A 17,482-nucleotide genomic window follows, 5' to 3' on the forward strand; every position below is an offset into this window, starting at 1 on the left:
TGATCAGAAGAACATTGAATCCACAGGAATCACAGATAGTAAATTCAAATCTTCATTATGTACAGGTGGGCTCCACAGGCCACTTCGATGCCATGTGATTCTCTTCGCCTGCAATGATCTTCATGTCAGGATCGACGGGTCTGTGGTGGTTTACGTGGACGTGACAGGGGTCTGGCTTGCAGATTTGGATATCTGCTATTCCTCTTCTATACAGAATATTGTGAACCTGCCACAGGTGGCTGCGAAGCAGATGGTGGGCCTGTACCTCAGTGTTTGGGTGACAAAGACCATCCTGCCCCAGATACGTGGAGTTCAAGTCACTGCGGTAGGCACAGGCGTCATGGGATTCCTTGGCAACAAAGGTGATGTCCGGCATACTTGCTGCCCTGCCCTTGGACTGGGTTATGGCATGGAGGTCTTGAATGAAGGTAAGGTCAAGAACACCTGTGGCATGCTTAACCAAATTTTTTGCAGGTGCGGTCGCTGTGCGCATGCGTGTATTCGACACCGGTGTGGAGTTGATCAATGCACATCTGTCAAGCGGGGAAAGTGAAGGTGACAAGCTGAAGCGGCACAGCGATTTCTTGGAGATCATCAGACGTGGACAGTATCCCCCAGATTCTGATGCAAAGGAGCCTGAAACAAGCTTGGCAGTAATTGCAGACAGTGCATGTGCTGGCAGCAGCAAGGTGAGCCGTTGTACGCAGTAATTTGGAGTCGGACACACCGAAATTAATTGCATGCTTGTCTCTAAGACCTTTGAGAACTATTCCAAAATTCTGTTCAGGTGATGGACAGTACGCATGCATCAGGCCAGTGGGGTGAGGCACGTGCATTGTTGGAGTGTGACCAGACATTCTGGGTGGGCGACCTGAACTATCGCCTGAACTTTCCAGACAAGCAGGTGCGAGGAAGATGGATAGGTTGTGATCATAAGTGCCTTGCTTGCAACGCTGTGCACACACCCTGTATGCCAAGATTTGCTATTTTCTGGTTCACTTTTGTTACATCCACAGGGGTCCCACAGAGCCAGTCTCCAACTTAGAACTATGCTTCAGGTGAGGGAGCAGGTTCGGCTACGCAAGTTCGACGCTTTGGCAGAGCATGATGAGTTGGTGCAGGCAAGAGAGGCAGGGGATGCCTTTCAAGGCTGGTGTGAAGGAGCCTTGACCTTTCCACCAACTTACAAGTTCAGGTGCGTTCGGGATACCGTATGTACAATGTCTACTGCGCCATCGCCATAATATTGTCTGCCAGTGCTATCAATTCCTACAGCATCTATTGCCACCTGTCTGATGCATGCAACATACAGGATCATCTTTTGCACGGGTTCCTCAGTGCACATCGACTTCATGCTTCTTGCAGGAGAGGAAGTGCTAGGTATGTTGGCACCGATGCAGATCAGGATGAAATGGCCCAAGGGAATGGGAGCACCCCTGCTTTTGAAAAATTTGCTTTGGGGACTGTGGCAGCTGCTGCAGATCTGCCGAAGAGTACAATCGCCTCATCTATTGAGGTCAGATCATATGCAGAGTTCCATGCTTGCAAGCAAGAATTGCAGGGTAATGGAGCCTGAAGGCATCCTAGGTGTCTTGCTTCTCATGCACAGGTATTGCAGCTGTTGGCAGTAAGGGCAGGCTGTTTGAGGCCAGACATTGTTGCAGGGTCCAGACAAGGACAGAAGGCGTACACCTGCATGGACAGACAGAGTCCTATGGCGATCGAAGGGAAAATCAAGTGCTCCGCATCAGCTTATTTATGCATCCGCCATGGACATCATGATGAGCGACCACCGTCTTGTATATGCGGCCTTCGTCTTCCCTGTAAGTGCCTGTGCCCAGGGTCTGATGCGGTGACCTGGCTTGATGCGACCCTGAAAGGAGGCAACCTTCCTTGCGCATATTTATGTTCATAAGAACAGTGACATCTGAGCTACAGACCTACCTTCAAGATCGTCCTTGACAGCGATCATGGTGATGCCTTGCCCCCTTCATAAGGTAATTTTATCGCATAGCTTGATTGTTTGCAGGCTAGACAGTATGTGAAGGAGCTTGTGGCAGCTGCAGTGGATGCTGCTCGCCGCTCAGTTGATGCCCGAGAAATGGCTGCCATACCCAGATGTGACCTACATCCTTTGACTGTGGATCTTGGAGATGTCATGTTCGCCCAGGACAAGAGGTTTCGGCTTCAGCTGAGGAATGTAGGTCAGGTGAGCTCATGCAGTTGAGGATTGAAGGATGCCTTGCCTATGGGGGAAGGTATCCCCCATAGGGATATCTTGGGGATATCCCTAAGTATATCCCTTACTTGTGCACCCCTTGTGCACAGAATGGGCATGCTGAAAGATGGCCCAAATTTGTCTACACATTCTCAGGTAACCGCAGATTACCGTTGGATGACTCAATCAGGCAGTCGATGCAGCAAAGAAGCAGACGTGCATCTTGGTGCAATTCCGGGCTGGGTGAGCATCAATCCAATGGAGGTGAGACGGCTGTACTAGGTTCATGAATTGCTGTACGCGCAATAGATTGAAACATCAGAACTCGCTTTGTTGATGCTGTTGCCTGGTTTCTGTAGTGCACCATTGCACCTGCAATGCTTCGTGAGGACAAACATGCTTGCAGGGTGAATTGGAGGAAGGGGCAGCAGTAGAAATGGATCTGGTGGTGCGCATTTCTGGTGGTCCAAAGGGGGATGCAGAGCGATTGGTGTCCTCAGAGGTGTGGTATATACAAATAAAAAGACAAATTCTTTGATGAACTCACACCAACCCTGTGCACAAGTGGCCAATTGCATGCATTGGCATGACCCAGTGTGCAATCTTGCAGGCTTGTCGGCTTGACGCTATTCTTATACTCTGCGTCCAAGACGGCAACGATGTCTTCTGTTCATTGACCGGCACCTTCATACCATCATTTTTTGGTCTATCACTGTCAACCCTGGCCCAGCGTCCGAGGAACGTCTCTACTGATGTGCAAATTGTCAATACATAATTCTTGCACTGTTCTGCTGGGAAGATCAATGAAAATTCATGAAGTGACACAAGATGAACAAGCAAAATCACATGGGAAAACTTTACCATCTTGCAGGCCACTTGTGCAAAGCAATCCTTCCTCAGAGGGACGTGAGAACTTGCATGCGGTTGCAATAAGGAATTCAGCTCATGGTGAGGACGTCAGTGCTGCTGCAAGGGAGGAGGATGGCCAATTTTGGTCCCCACTGTCCTCAAATATTGAGACCTCTGAAGAAGGTGATCCCCACGGCCAAGTGAAAATTGGAGGCAAGAATAATGTGGTCATTAAGGGAACTCTTACACATTCTGCTGCTGTCATCATTATGAAATCCAGAGACAGGATGACTTGCTACTTTCGATCTGACAGATACAACACATGCAGTGGATATGAGGGGAAACAACTTGTGTTCTGCGTTCTTACAGCAGCTGGTGATGGCTGTGCAGGTGATGGTGGTTGTGGCCATGTCAACAGTATCTCTGAGCCAACCGTGGTTTCACTCGAAATGGTTTGATCTCAAGCCTCGCTACCTCGAAAAGCATGTGAAAATTTGGAATAAGAAATCAAAAAGGGAATCTACATTACTGAAGTGCCTTTACATCATGATTCCCAGAGGAGTATGAAGACCACACTCATTCCTAAACAAGCAATTGCTGCTATCAAACCTCTGCTGTTTTGCAGGATCCTCGGGACTCGCAAGTACATCGAAGTGCATGTGAAGACAGGACGGCGGGAAGCCTTCTGTCACAAATGGGCGTGTCTCAAGGTTCACATTGCACGCTGGAATCTTGCAATTCAACTGCAGCTGCTATTTGCAATGGTGTAGTTGGCCTTGTGCCACCCGAAGTGAGGTAAGTCTGATCTTTACTTGGAGGAGCAGTTGGAGGCTGAAGATCCTGGGACCAAGACACCACTGCTTCCTCCTATTTCAGCTTTGCCGCATTCCAAAATTTAGCTGCTGGGTCTTGGGCACCCTTTAAGACATTTTCAGGGCACAAGAGTGCTTTTGCAGGGCTTTGTTGGAGTGGTTGATGCAAGTAGAAGCTCGGCACCTGCTGAAAGCCTTTGTGCAAAGTGCTGAGCAATCCCATAGCATTCTGCACGAGACAGCAGCTGCCAGTCCATCATCCTGGAGCCTTACCGCTCAAGCTGTGCATCGCATAAGGACCTCCTTGGACAGCGGACATGGAGTGAGCCATCCGCCATTAATTCGCGCAACGTTCACAATAGCCTGCAGAATTTCTTGTGATACCTATTCGTCTTCCTTGTTGTGAAGTCTGCCAGTCAAGAAAATTGCGACTAGCAGTGTCTGAGGGCCATGAAAAGTGATGGTGGTGAATTGTTGCGACAGGTGCCCAATGACGAGACGGAGGTGAAACATATCACAACAACCCTCCTGGCCTTCTTCACAGCCCTGCCGCAGCCCTTCATGCCAGCAGAAGTTGCGCAGGTGGGCAGTGACTTGCCTCAAGTACCCCATCAGTGTTGTTGACCAGACGGCAGGCCTGTCCAAGTCAACCACATATAGGATTAAGTAGTCCTGCTCTGCTTCACCCTGCAAGGCACTGAGCACAACAGCCAACAACAGGGTCATGCAGTATCTGCTATGTCAATGGCCAAGTGCAGTCTGCTGTGGTGCTTGATGCAGGTGTGTGATCTGTGCACACCTTCACTGCCGGCAGCATCTTCACTGCTTTCCGATGCCATGTCTCCCTGGGAGTGGGCAGTCTTTCGCAATGTCACTGGTATGCACTGCCTCTTGGATCGTATCCAAGAGGCAGTGGGGGTGGCCCTCTCTTACCTCATCTTTTCCCTGATACCTATAAAAGGTATTGTACAAGCATGCACACCATGCATGATGACGAATCCTGCTGTCCTGTTGCAGGGCTACTCAGGGATGCATTTAGACAATCAGACAATCCCAGGCAGGCTCCATGTGGCCTGGCTGCCTTGCTGGCGGAAACCTGGTTTGACAGCAGCCCAGTCATGCTCAGCGCCGGTGGCACAGGGTTGCGGTCAGAGGCAGTAACTGACCTGCAAAATGTGGTTGAAGATATGCTTTCACGCATGCAGCGCAGGGCTGCCTTTTTAGAGATCTTCCTGGACCCTTAGCTGTGCTTTGATTTAACCAACAAGAGTAAGAGAGTAAAGAACAAGAAGCACATGGACTGCCCTCGCCATAGCGCCCTTCTTCTGCATGGTGCCAGTGCATTTTGTACTTGACGACGTGCTGATTTGATGCAATGAAAAGAATAGCAATCAAGCTTTCTGATGGGAGCCCAAAGGAACGCTTCATCATTGACGGAGAATCCTATACAACACTTAGAAGTAAAGGTGTAGTGAAAGAACAGAAAGTTTCATTTCTACTGTCTTATTATCAGCTCTTCTTTGTCTTGTCCTTCCAGTACTCCCTATAGTACTCCCTATAGGTGCTCGACAATTCTGACTCGTCACAAGAGCAACTGCACAGAGTACAGAAAAGCACGCGGCAAGCTCCGTCATTGTGCGGCAATCGTTTAAAAGAAACACTCGCAGAAGTACGTGCGAAGAGAACGGCCTGAACAGAAACACAAATCTTCACATTCTCCTTTGATACCATCAAAATGAAAGAGATACTTTCCCAAGTTGCAGAGCATTGTGGGCTTCCGCGCAGTCACCGGCAGGAACGCCGTCCTCCCCAACACCACCTCTGCACAAAGCCGCCGTGATGACAGTCATTTCCAGTACAGTTTCGGGCATCATAGTGGGCTCAAGATGGTACGCCATGCTCTCCTTTGCTGCTTGAACCCCCAAACTCTGCTTCTGCTTGTTCTACGACTTTCCCTGAGACTCTGTCACATTTGCAGGCTCCCAAACCTCAGGCGAGCAAGGAAGCAAAGGCTTTGGCCGCTTCCAACAGCAGCAAAGGAAAGAAAAAAGTACGCATTAAACATTCAAGTTGATTGCACGTCACGTCTTGTGGTACTTGGGGAAGCTTCTGATGCTGGGACTGCTTTAACGATTGCAACTGCAACTGCAGAAATGGTCCAAGGGAAAGATGAAGGAGAAGGTCAACAATCAAGTCCTCTTTGACCAGGTGCGCCGAGAAATGTTTCGATTGATTTCGACGAAGGACCACTGCAGGGAAATCGGAGTTCACCTATTTGGCCAAGTGATCCTATCTCTTAAGTGGTGGTGATGCTGTTGTTGCAGGCAACGTATGACAAACTGCTTTCGGAGGTGCCGAAGTACAAGTTGATCACACAATCAGTCCTCTCCGATCGCCTCAGGGTACGATTCTAAGATCACTGTAGTGCTTTTCTGAGTCTATCTGTGGTGCTGTGTTGTCTGTGTACTCATACATTTCTTTGCACTTGATGCGCAGATCAATGGAAGCCTTGCACGGGCGGCCATGCAGATTCTCAGGGAGAAGAATCTGATCCGCGCAGTAGCAGTGCATGCAACTCAGTCCATTTACACAAGGGCGACCAACACAGAGGCAGAGGCACCTGAGGGCAAGGCACAGAAGGGGAAGGGAAAGTGAAGCAAGCTGGCCAGATGACTCACGCGCCCTGTCAGTCTTTATTGCCTGTGCTTAATTATCCGAAGAAGAGCACATTCATGCTTGGCAAAGATTGGCATCCACTCTGTATTGAGGGAAAGTTCCAGTTGTTCAGTCTGCTGGAGACCATGGTGCAGGTGCTGTGCAGCACCATCCTGGTGAAGCTCACACCTTTAAGAACATTGTCTTGGACTGAAAGAGGTTGCAGGGAATAGCTTTGCTGCAGTCTGTGCTGACGGGCACATATTGTAAGGTCGCGGCACAAATTGTATATTTTTTACTTGAAGTGGTCATACCTTGATGATGTTCATTCTGATGTCAACAGCAACATACATCCTCACACGTACTGTCCTGCCCTGAGCCTTGCTATTATCTATAATCTTGCGGTTGGCCCCTTCTGGCATGCCTGGGCAGCGGGCTACAAGCAGGCCTAGGTCTCCTCTATTGTCATTCAGCTCTGAATTTTACAGAGCCTCACACATCAGCATTGCCCCGTTCGGGCGCCTTTGAACCTGATATCGATATCCGGAGTCTGCTACAGGCGTATTCAGGCTGATTTCAAGGCTTGATGCACACGAGTATGGCATGCTCACTGATCAGTAGTAAAGGGTTTAATATCCATATTCCGGTTACCATTGCCAGTGACTGCCAGTCACGAGGGTGACCTGACATGTACAGGCATGGCATGGAATTGATCAATCGATCCTCATGAGGACCGCATGTACATGGTGCACAAGTGGTCTGCTTGAGCTAGGTGATCCAAGAAATCAAGTATAGTACACCTCCGCTGATAGGGAAAATCTAAGAGGGCTGCCCACCAGGCCCAGGGCTGACTCAGCCAAATTGACACCATGGCATGATGCATATGCGACATCTTACTTTGAATCATTTGAATGATTGCCTAGAACTTGAAATATGCTATGTTGTACATCACTCAGTGTACATCACCAGGCTGGCCAGGTCCAACTGGACAACTGCAGCGCTGACAGTATTTCCAGTCACACGGTGTTCAACCTTCAGTATATCTTTTACTGAGTATATTTACTAAGTAAGAAAAAATCGACTGCTAGCACTCTTCTGCAAGCATCGATACATTTGAATCTTAGGGCCTGCCTGAACCTTGGCAACTCTAAATCTGCATCACTGATCACTGGCGCTGTCCCATAGATCAAGCCAGGACAGTCTTCAAATATCCCTGCCTTGCATGTCATGTAGGCTGCCTCAATTAGAGAAAATCATTGCTGACATCAAAGCAGAGCGAGCGCCAAAAGAAAAAATCCTCCTTGAAGGAGGAAGGGCTGCCTCGCAGTGTAAGTAGGACAGGGTAAAAATACAAGACACCTCCGGCCCAGGAGCACACTAGATCACATTGCATACACACAGTCAAGTGTGGCTAGGTGAGGGATAGGGCACACCTAAACAAAAGTCAGGACCCAGCGGTAGGAGCAGGTAGAACATGATCCACTCTCAAACACCGGACCGGAGTACCTTCAGAGCAAATGCAATGCATGGCCAACCGAGACGGGATGGCAAGAGAGTCAATGTGCAGAGACAGGATGTGTGGTAGTGAGGCAGGCAATAATCGCGACAGTGGGCAGTACCGGGCAGTATGGACAGGGAACTCCCAGTGACAGACAAGTACCAAAATACATACACAAGTAGGTGCTCATGAGACAGCAGTGGCAATGTGACAGAGTAGCATGTGGCTAGAAAAATCTGGCCTCAATTGTATATCTCTACTTCTTCTGAGGCCTGTAGGGTCCAGAAAATCCCGGGGGAACTTTTACATCGACACCCTAAACGACATGTAACCGTCAGAAATTGTTAAAAAGGAATGAAGGGAGCAAGTTTTGCATAAGCACGAAATATTGATCTGGATGCACTGCAGTCTGCTTAGGTGCAATTCTGAAGGTTTCAAGTGGTCACGAAACGTACTGAATCGCTTTTATCTACTCGGCCAAAGGAGGTCAACCTCATTCTTGAAGAAGCTTTGACCCAAAGAGGTAGATCGTGAATGTTGGACTGCGATCTGCATCTTGAACAGTCAGGGTTTCCCGACGTCACACCTATGACAATTCCAGAAGAACAGGCGTACCTGTACGAGTGCTTCCCGAACGACTGCTGCGACGGTGAGGAAGATTTCAATTTCTTCCCATTTATTAAGGCAGTCTATTAGGCAATGTTGCTTGCTCACTTTATCACCCGTCAACGTCTCCGCGAACTCTATTTGGTGTACCAAGCGGTATTATTGGCTTACAGGTGAAGCACTCAGCGCCTCGCCCCTCGACATTCCTGACTTTCGCGATCTTCTTGCATCAGCAGCGAGAAATCCAACAATAAACTTTGATGTAGATCAAGGTAAGAGGTGACACACACAAGGTTTTCCCTTCCTTCACATGGAGTTCCTCCTTCCTTGACATGCATCTATTGAGAAGAAGTCCTGGCCTACAGGAAGTACACAGTCCGCCTTGCGCCGCCAAGGGAAACGCAGAAGAGAGCCTGAGCAGGCGTTTTTGACAAATATAAAGGTAGACTATTGTACTCTGTGATGCTCACCAAAACAGCCTCCCCATTGGCACCAAACACACAGAAAGATTCAGACTCACTTGTGCACGGGATTCTGCAGAAATTTGTACGGCATGGCTCTACGGCAGGCAATGGGTTTGCCATGAATGATCAGCAGCAGATGGACAATAAATCACAAGGCTGTGCCAGTCGCACGCCATCTGAGCATGACAAAGCTGGGATGCTTCGGGGTTGCCAAAATGTGAGCAAGTGCCATGACAAGGACCATCTTGTGTCAGGACGGGACAGGTTTTGCGCAGCGCCCAGTGTTGCACAACAGCCTTCAGCGCAGAGAAATGAAGTTGAGAGTACACAACCAACCACTGTTCGAGATTGCTGTTCCAAGAGTGTAGTAGAGCTCCCTTCTGCTGTTCTAGATAAGATAAAGGAGGGCATGGCCCAGTTGCTTGCTGAGTATACATGGCCATGGTATGAACAAAATGTGCACCTCTTCAGAAGCTTGTACAATGTGCACCTTGTGAATGATGTCGCTTTCGCACATGATGAAATCAGGCGTGCTTGAATTGCCGCACACTTCATACTATGTGTCATAGTATGTGTCTGGGACTCTGGGTGTATCAATAGCACCGAGCACTCTGTAAAGTAAATAAAAACTGTTAACAGCAATTTTCAAAGTACATCAAATGGGTGAAAACCAGAACTGCAAAGTTCCTCTTAAAGGAACTTTGAATATTTTGACACCCATGTATCGCACTTGGGCTTGCATATACCGCCACTGGCAGGCCCTAGGGCAGGTAAGTAGTGCCCCCTGGATCCTGTACCTAAGCATAAATTCAGTTGGCCCTCTCATCAATGCTATCACAGAACCAAGTCAGGGGCCTGGATGCACTCCATGCCACCCATGTACGGTCTTAACACTTGTGGAATCACCACGGAACCATCCTCTGCTTGACAGTTCTCAAGGATGGCTACAATCAGCCTGGGCACCGCACAAGCCGTTGCATTGAGGGTGTGCAGAAACTCCGTGGGCAGCTTGCGCGTCTTCTTGCTTCCACCCTTGCGCTCTTCGTCAGCCACAGACGGCCTGGAGACAGTCAGACAAATATGTTTGGCAGGCCAAGCCATGGTGCAGGAGAGACTGCTTATGATGATGAGCTGCGCAAATGTGATGAGCAGATTAAACAGGAGCAGTGTACATCAGGACCTGTAGCGGATGTTGAGACGGCGGGCCTGGTAATCCGTGCAATTCGAAGCAGAGCTGACTTCTCCATACCTGCAAATGAATTTGAGCGATGAGCTCATTACAACAGAGGTTGCCTGGAATCAATGCAAACGAAGTCCCCAAGAAAGGATGATCCTACCTTTGCAGTCCTGGCATCCAGGCCTCAATATCAATCTTTCGGTAGGCAGGTGCCCCGAGGTCTCCAGTAGGCATGTCCTGTGCATCAAACATACAGTTGATGGCCCGCTCCCCATGGGGTACATTTTCTGACGACCATAGATGACGTGGTGCTGCATCTGTGCCCTCAAAATTGCATGATCATAGGGAAGGCCATGTGAAGCAGTAGCTAAATGGCAGCCCCAGTGGTAGAAGATCCTCTGTGTTTAGATGACACAGCCATTCTCTTGGATGGGAGGACTCACCAGCATCTGGAAGTGTAGCCCCAGTTCTGTGAAAATCTCCTCCTCTATGTCACAGAGCTCTTGCAACATGGCCTCGCTCTGCTCCGGAGTACTCAACACAAACATCTCGACCTTGCTGAACTGATGCACTCGATACAATCCTCGACTGGCTGAGCCTTCACAGAGCACAACACAATACCGGGTTCAACAGAGGGGCAGTTGAGCAGGGAAACAGTAGTGAACAGTAGGAAGCTTCAATGACAATGCAACTGTCCAGGCTCAGAAAGCATGAGGCATCATTGAGCACCTGCAGAACCAGCCTCTGTGCGGAAGCAGTGGCCAAAGGCTGCCAATCTGATGGGCAACTGCTCCTCTGGAATTATCTGATCCATGTAGACAGCTGCCAAAGGCACCTCTGCTGTACCAGTGAGGCAGAGTCCAGTGTCTCGTATGGAATACACCTGCAACATCTCTCCTGTCAGAACCTTACTTACACCTTACTTACACGCACTGTACCACATCCGTAATATATCACAGTGCTCGAGCAAATCTGCACCTGTGTGTTATCTCCGCGCGGCTGGAACCCACACTTTATTAGGACGCTTTCACGCACAAGGTCTGGGGTTGTCATTGGCAGAAACCCCTTCGAAGCCACCTTCTGCATGGCGTAATTGCAAAGAGCCAACTCTAGGAGTGCTGCTGCTCGCCGCAAATACACAAACCTACAATGCAGACATGGTGTCTTACGATGTATTGCAGGGAAATTGACTGATAACTACCGCAGCATGTGAAAGAATACATCCCAACGGAAAGGTGAGGTCACAAACAGCGCGCACTTTGCCCCGGAGACATTTGCACCCGTCTCAAAATCTATGAGGTCCAGGGCGGTGCCGACAGCCATGTGATCCTTCACCTCCAAGCCCAAGTTTCGGCGTGAACCAACCATCTTTATCACCCTGGCTGCCTCCTCTCCGCCCACAGGTACCTGTCAAGTTGAAAACATATTTACACATGCAAAGCTACCGCACCAAACAGACCACATGTCACACATGAAGAAGGGTCTGCTTACGTCAGGATGAGAGATATTCGGCAGCTTCTGCCCTTCTCTCTGCAATGCATCTTCTACCATCTCGACCTCTGCCTCAAGCACGGCCAGCCTTGCCTTCAAGGCCTTTCCCTGATCCACCAGTTCTGACCTTTTCTCTGGGTCCAGCTTGCCCTTCACAGATGCCACAACACAATCATTAATTGCAAAAGCATGGATGTGATTGACATGACTCAAGTTGTGGATTCTTCCTTGGTACAGACATGCACCCAAAGCAGCGTATGTGATGACCTCAGAATTGCAGGGGAGCAGACCTTCATTGCCCTTGCGTTAGAATTCCTGTCTGCTCGCACGCTCTCTAGTTCCTCCAGCACCCTCACCCAGTTGTCATACAGTCGTGCTACGAGGTCAGGATCGGCTGAGCTGTTCCTGTTCTTCACGTTCTCTCGCAATTTATCCAGGTTGGATTTCACAAAGCGGAAGTCCAGATATGCTCTGAAAGCCGGTCGATTGAGCTCTACCGTCTCCGATGGACAGTTCGAAGACGACGCCGTGGCATCCATATGCTCAAGTGGTTGCTGGATGCTTTAACACAGCAGACAACCCTCAGAGCACTGATGATTTGCAAGGGCCAGCTGCAGAAGCAAGGCAGGCCAATCCAGATCTGGCGCGGGAATTACCTGGCAGTGCATCTGAACGACGATGATGTAGCAAGTGCAGCGGATCGATGACTTGAAGGTGCTGGAAACAACCACCTCCTGCCCTGCAAGAGAGGTCTACAGCAGCATCCCAAGCGTCCCATAACAGGGAAAGCGCCATGAAGGCACTTCAGAGCCATCAATCTGGCCTTCTAGGTGCTGTGCAAAGTCAATCAGCACCGCAGGTGGTTTCACTCACGACCACTGTCGCCTCTAACACCCTCCTATCTGTCTATAAGGGGTGCGAGAAAGTGAGTACGCTTGATAGGGCGTCCCTTGATTGAGACATTTAGATCATGCTTTGCTGTCAAGCTCTCCTCGATCCCCAGAGAGCACTTGGAGAGCAAAGACCAAACATTCCTTATCAAATTATTAGTCATAGCACGGTGTACAATGTTTTTGCTTTGCCTCGGTGAAGATTCTCTCCAGCTGGCCTTCTCACTTTTTTGTTCCACCTGGCACCGAAGACGAGAGGAGATACTCTCTCTGGGACCGCAGACTGCGCATTTTGACTCCGTCGCTTAGGCCTGGGCCATCTATACATTGCAGACATCCCGCAGGAATACGGACCACGAAAGTGAGCTGTGTGATCTGAGGTCTCCTCCATTGTGAAAGCCTAACACGGGCACATCTTCTGCTGGGGAAGTCCTACCCGCCTCTATAATTAGCTGGTTCGGTGAAGAACATCCGCTGTGGCAGGTGATGTGCCAGTCAGGCAGACAGAAGGCCTGGTACTAGCAGGAGAAGTGTCTTGAAAGGCCACCCGAACACTCTCTAAAGTCTTCTCTATTACATGATGCGCTACCTTTATGGACGGGCAGCTTTGATCGTCAGGGAATGAGGTCATCTGAGCGAAATTTCAATTGCGCAGGGCGCCCGAAATGGATGGCAGGGATGCCAGGGACAGGGCCGAAACTGTTGAGGCGGGGCTCGAGCCATCACCATTGATGAAATGGACGTCAGATGGATCCATGATGGAGGAATTATTGAAGAGCCTGACGTGTGTGAACAGCCTCGAATCGTAGTTTTGTACAACGTTTCTCAGTCAAATCTGCACATAGCCTGTGCTGAATTGCCAGCATGTATGGATGCATGATCCCAGAGGAATCTAAATGGTACTAATATGTGACGCACTGAGCACCTTATTGTGCCCTGCAGCCCTGGTGCACAGCAGCCTGCCAATCACAACGAGACAGCTCTTGTTAAGGATGCTTCCATCAGCTCTACTCTACTGGCCCTTATAGCACAGCAAGACGATGAAAATGTTGCAGCTGAGGGGCAGGTGATGATTTTCTTGGTACTAGTGCTCCTCACAGTGGCCGCCCCTCAGCCCTTAGTGACACTCGTGCTCATTCATGCAGGCAAGCGGAGAATTCCACACTGCCGAGCATGAAGCCCTGCCGTTCAGTTCCAACACAGCTGACATACCTACATCCATCAAGTCTGAAGACACTGGGTGGCTCATTGATCGAGGAGCCCCTCTGTTGGATGGAGAGCTGGTATGTTTATGCGATGCAGTCATGTATAGTGCATAGCGTACATCAATCGAGCATTCTTTACGTCTAAGCAAGATGGTGAGCATTCGTGGTGAGCATTCGTGATGAACCCTTGAAGCATCACTTTGACCGAGGCGATGTGTGTATCAGGCTCATAGTGGAGGCGGGTCTCTGTATCCGAGTGCTGATCGCACGAGCAAAGGACTTCCTATTGCATTCCTCAGCAGACCTGCTGTTGCCAGCACAGGTAGGTCACATGCACATCTTTTAGAGGATGAAGGGCCTGCACAGATAGTAGTTCTGTGCATGACAAGCGCGTGGTGTGTTGCTTTGCTGTCGCTAGATGACCAATTCTTGCAGGTCATGAAAGTGGGTGGCAATGTGCAATAGGTTCCGCCACAGTCATGGACGCTCAAGATGGTCCTGTTCAAAGGATCTGCAGCACAGGCGTTGGATCGCAGGCAAACATGTCCATACCAATCCTGCCCAGCAAGGTGGACCCTCAGTTCATCACATTTCATGCAGTGCAGTTCCTGTGCTTTCTATTTGATTGCTTCTCAAACCCTGTATTTTTTCAGAGCATATGCTGACAAGATGCTGCCCGCTCTTCAGTTGATTGGCGGACAGATTTCACAGAGGCACCACGAGTCTGCACCCTTTCTGGGCCCCGCTCATGGGACCCCCAATTACATCATTCGGCAAGCTGGTCCGCAGACTCAAGTGAATCTTGTGAACGTAAGCCCGTGCAGGCACCTTTGTTCTCAGTTCATGTAGACAGTAAAGCCGCATGTTTCATTATATGTTCAGCATGCCTTCTTCCTGATGAAAAGGGCATAGCACCGCCTGCATGCTGACATTTGACCCCTTTGTGTGTGTCAGGCTTCCTCGTCAGGGCCTTGGTTTCCTAGACCAAAAGATTCAATTGCTGATCTCTCCTCTCACTACCCCGCATTGGGTGGCTATTCGCTGAGTGCTGATGGAGAGCAGCAGACTGAATTAGGCACAGGCTTGCTGAGAGACTTCACTCAAGGTGAGCTGGCACGTGGGTTGTGCATGTGATTACACACTGACTGCTGAGGATCACAGTTATGGGATGACTTCTGGAGTGCTGCACTGAGCTCGTGCAACTTGCAGGGGCACTGCCGCAGCATAGCAGTTGTGTCACTCAGAGCACCTCGGCATTGAGGCCCCTTCATTTGGACGGAGGTAAGCACTTCTGGGGCATGCGGAGAGCCTGATTGTGACCACCTAGTACTTGGCTCTGCAGACATCAGCGTTATTTCAAATGCGGTTGGATGAGTTATGTGGGTATGGTACTGTAGGCTTGGAGCTTCAGCAGAGCATGTGCTCGCCATCATCTCTGCCTCCCCGCCTATATGCAGGGAGTGGTCAAGAACTGAGTCGGGGGTATGAAAGCGCGTCTTTGCCATCTTCTGCCAGCTTTCAGCGCCCATCGAGCTTTCAGAGTGTCTACCAGCAGACTCCGAGCCTGCCTTTGGACACCAGCAGGGATCAGCTGGCAAATGCCAACCAGCATGCCTTACTGGGCCATGCTGGCCGCGCCGCATCAGCTCCTCGCGAAAGGCCCCGCCCAGACAGCAGTGGATTACCTTTGCGGCCCGGCACACCCACAGAGCAAGGGTCTGACCTGCGGACATACTATGCGCAAGCAGCCGAGCTTGGCACTCAGCTTGCTGCTGAGTACATGCGAGAAGCAGCGCAAAGTTCTGGCCGTGCCTATGCCAAACCCTCAACACTCGACGGTGAGCGCGCATCGTCTTTGCAATGTCTTTGTCAAGCTGTTGCATGTTGACTTGTTGAATCATCTGCACATCTACACACATTGCCCAATTTTCTACATCTGAAGAATACTTGTAACCAGCATTTTGCATGCAGGCGCGCCTGCTACCTACGAGGCCACAGCAGGCTTGGATAGGAGTGAACTGCCGAGAACTTCGCACCAGTTTGGCATTGATTCACGAAGCCGGCCAGTGGTGGTGCCAGACCAACTGGTTGAGCCGCCCGCAATCTTGACGGCCAACATCTCAAGGATCGGCGAGGGTGCGGCAAGCCGCTCTCAACGGGACGTCACACAGGGCACGGTGCAGACGGCGACACTACCAGGCAGTGCGGCAGCAGTCGAGCGAGGAGTGCCGAGGGTGAGCGCATGACAGTCTGCTTGCTTGACTGTTTGATTTTTGGCATGCCTGCCCCAATGTTTCCAGGATGTTGCTGTCTGGGCTGTGTGGAGGCTGAAGGCTGTGTGGAGGCTGAAGGCTGTGTGAAGGGGGCTTGAGCTGACATCAGTGTTGTCACCGACAAGCAGGCAAAGAGGGATCGCAGCGCGCGACTGGCGAAGCCGCCGGCCGGTCCAAAGCGGTCAGCGGTGGGGCCCCCACCGGCGCGAGCAGTGTCAACAGATGTGGACGAGGATGGTGAGGATCACAGCGCTGAGGCAGAGACTGGCTCGTGGGGAGACATTCACATGGAGGATCACATGGAGGATCGCGATGCCAAGAAGCAGCTGCGGAAGGAGAAGAACCGCGCCAGTGCAGCTGCCTCCAGAGCACGCCGCGAGGCATATACTGCTTCCCTAGAAGAAGAAGTGAGCCACCTGGTTGTGCCTTTGCCCACACACCTGAAGATGCCTGCAAGCGTGATCATGACTGCAACATCTTGCCCCGGCTGAAGGGTTGCCCTGCATGCTCATTGGTAGCCTGCATGTAAAAGTCTTTTCTGATCATCTGCACATTGCCTACCCGCAGGTTGCGAAGCTGAAGGAGGAGAAGAGCTGGTTGGAAGGCCAAGTCAACTCACCAGACCACGCGATGCCAATGTCACTGCCTGCCAGAGCACCAATGCGCCATTTGAGTCTTTGAAGTTTCTGGGAACTTGTGAGCACTTGGGCCATCGTGGGTCCCTTCATGTTTCATTCCTCTGGGCCATGATTGCCAGACATTCTTTCTATACAGCTGTGCTATTGTGGAACTGGGCAGCCCATGACCAGACAAAACTGGAATCCACTTGTGATGTGTTACTGTTGCAGCACTTTCAAAAAGGTTGCTGACTTACTGGTCCAAAGTTGGGATTTCGTTTGATACAGCTCTGGTTACTAAGTGAACTTTGCTACACTGGTATAAGCTTATGGCTCCAAGCAACCAGGCCGGAATATGGTAAGCTGTCCATATGCAAGGGGACAGTCCTTACAAGACTCGTGAGAATATGTTTTCAATAAACTTGATTGAATCTTGTGCGCCCAGTGGGTACTTAGTAGCTACGTATACGTATACGTATACTTAGTAGCGCTACTAGCTATAGCGATCACTTGTATAAATACTGATGACTCGTCAGGACTCGTTCGGTGCCACTCATTGGCGATGACATCAAGTTGAATCCATGCACATGGACATGTGCCGTTTCAGCCTGATCGGCCCCCTGAAACATGAGATCTGAGCAGCCTGACTCAGTGAGGTTGGTTCTGGCCACTGGCAGCTGTAAGCCATGACCCCTTCCCCCCAGTACTGTGCATGCGCCGTGGTTCT

At 50.3% G+C, this 17,482-nt stretch overlaps 5 protein-coding genes across 5 annotated transcripts; 4 read left to right on the forward strand and 1 right to left on the reverse strand.

The window, feature by feature from the left end:
- Nucleotides 1–232: 232 nt before the first annotated feature.
- COCSUDRAFT_19169 (DNase I-like protein) lies at nt 233–1,856 on the forward strand (the record flags this gene model as incomplete). Its single annotated transcript, XM_005644507.1, has 5 exons — nt 233–362; nt 475–653; nt 845–904; nt 1,059–1,215; nt 1,672–1,856. Coding segments are annotated over 5 exons (711 nt in total), but the record flags the coding sequence as incomplete, so codon positions are not given.
- A 4,171-nt stretch (nt 1,857–6,027) lies between these two features.
- Nucleotides 6,028–6,534, forward strand: COCSUDRAFT_19022 (ribosomal protein S25; the record flags this gene model as incomplete). Its single annotated transcript, XM_005644508.1, has 3 exons — nt 6,028–6,087; nt 6,204–6,281; nt 6,376–6,534. Coding segments are annotated over 3 exons (297 nt in total), but the record flags the coding sequence as incomplete, so codon positions are not given.
- A 3,185-nt stretch (nt 6,535–9,719) lies between these two features.
- COCSUDRAFT_54522 (putative seryl-tRNA synthetase) lies at nt 9,720–12,309 on the reverse strand (the record flags this gene model as incomplete). Its single annotated transcript, XM_005644509.1, has 9 exons — nt 9,720–10,162; nt 10,283–10,351; nt 10,440–10,516; nt 10,723–10,877; nt 11,009–11,162; nt 11,258–11,423; nt 11,538–11,686; nt 11,771–11,920; nt 12,061–12,309. 9 exons carry the CDS (start codon nt 12,307–12,309, stop codon nt 9,937–9,939), a joined length of 1,395 nt encoding a protein of 464 aa, XP_005644566.1. The 3' UTR covers nt 9,720–9,936.
- A 1,800-nt stretch (nt 12,310–14,109) lies between these two features.
- COCSUDRAFT_67669 (hypothetical protein) lies at nt 14,110–15,581 on the forward strand (the record flags this gene model as incomplete). The annotated part of the gene is made up of 7 exons (XM_005644510.1): nt 14,110–14,187; nt 14,331–14,434; nt 14,553–14,675; nt 14,820–14,970; nt 15,075–15,146; nt 15,263–15,347; nt 15,450–15,581. Coding segments are annotated over exons 2-7 (651 nt in total), but the record flags the coding sequence as incomplete, so codon positions are not given.
- Nucleotides 15,582–16,417: 836 nt separating this feature from the next.
- COCSUDRAFT_54523 (hypothetical protein) lies at nt 16,418–17,287 on the forward strand. The gene is made up of 2 exons (XM_005644511.1): nt 16,418–16,545; nt 16,706–17,287. The coding sequence occupies exons 1-2, from the start codon at nt 16,426–16,428 to the stop codon at nt 16,817–16,819; spliced, it is 234 nt and encodes a 77-aa protein (XP_005644568.1). The 5' UTR covers nt 16,418–16,425; the 3' UTR covers nt 16,820–17,287.
- The last annotated feature ends 195 nt before the right edge of the window (nt 17,288–17,482 follow it).

Source organism: Coccomyxa subellipsoidea (assembly GCF_000258705.1).
Source record: "Coccomyxa subellipsoidea C-169, whole genome shotgun sequence".
Taxonomy (NCBI): domain Eukaryota; kingdom Viridiplantae; phylum Chlorophyta; class Trebouxiophyceae; family Coccomyxaceae; genus Coccomyxa; species Coccomyxa subellipsoidea.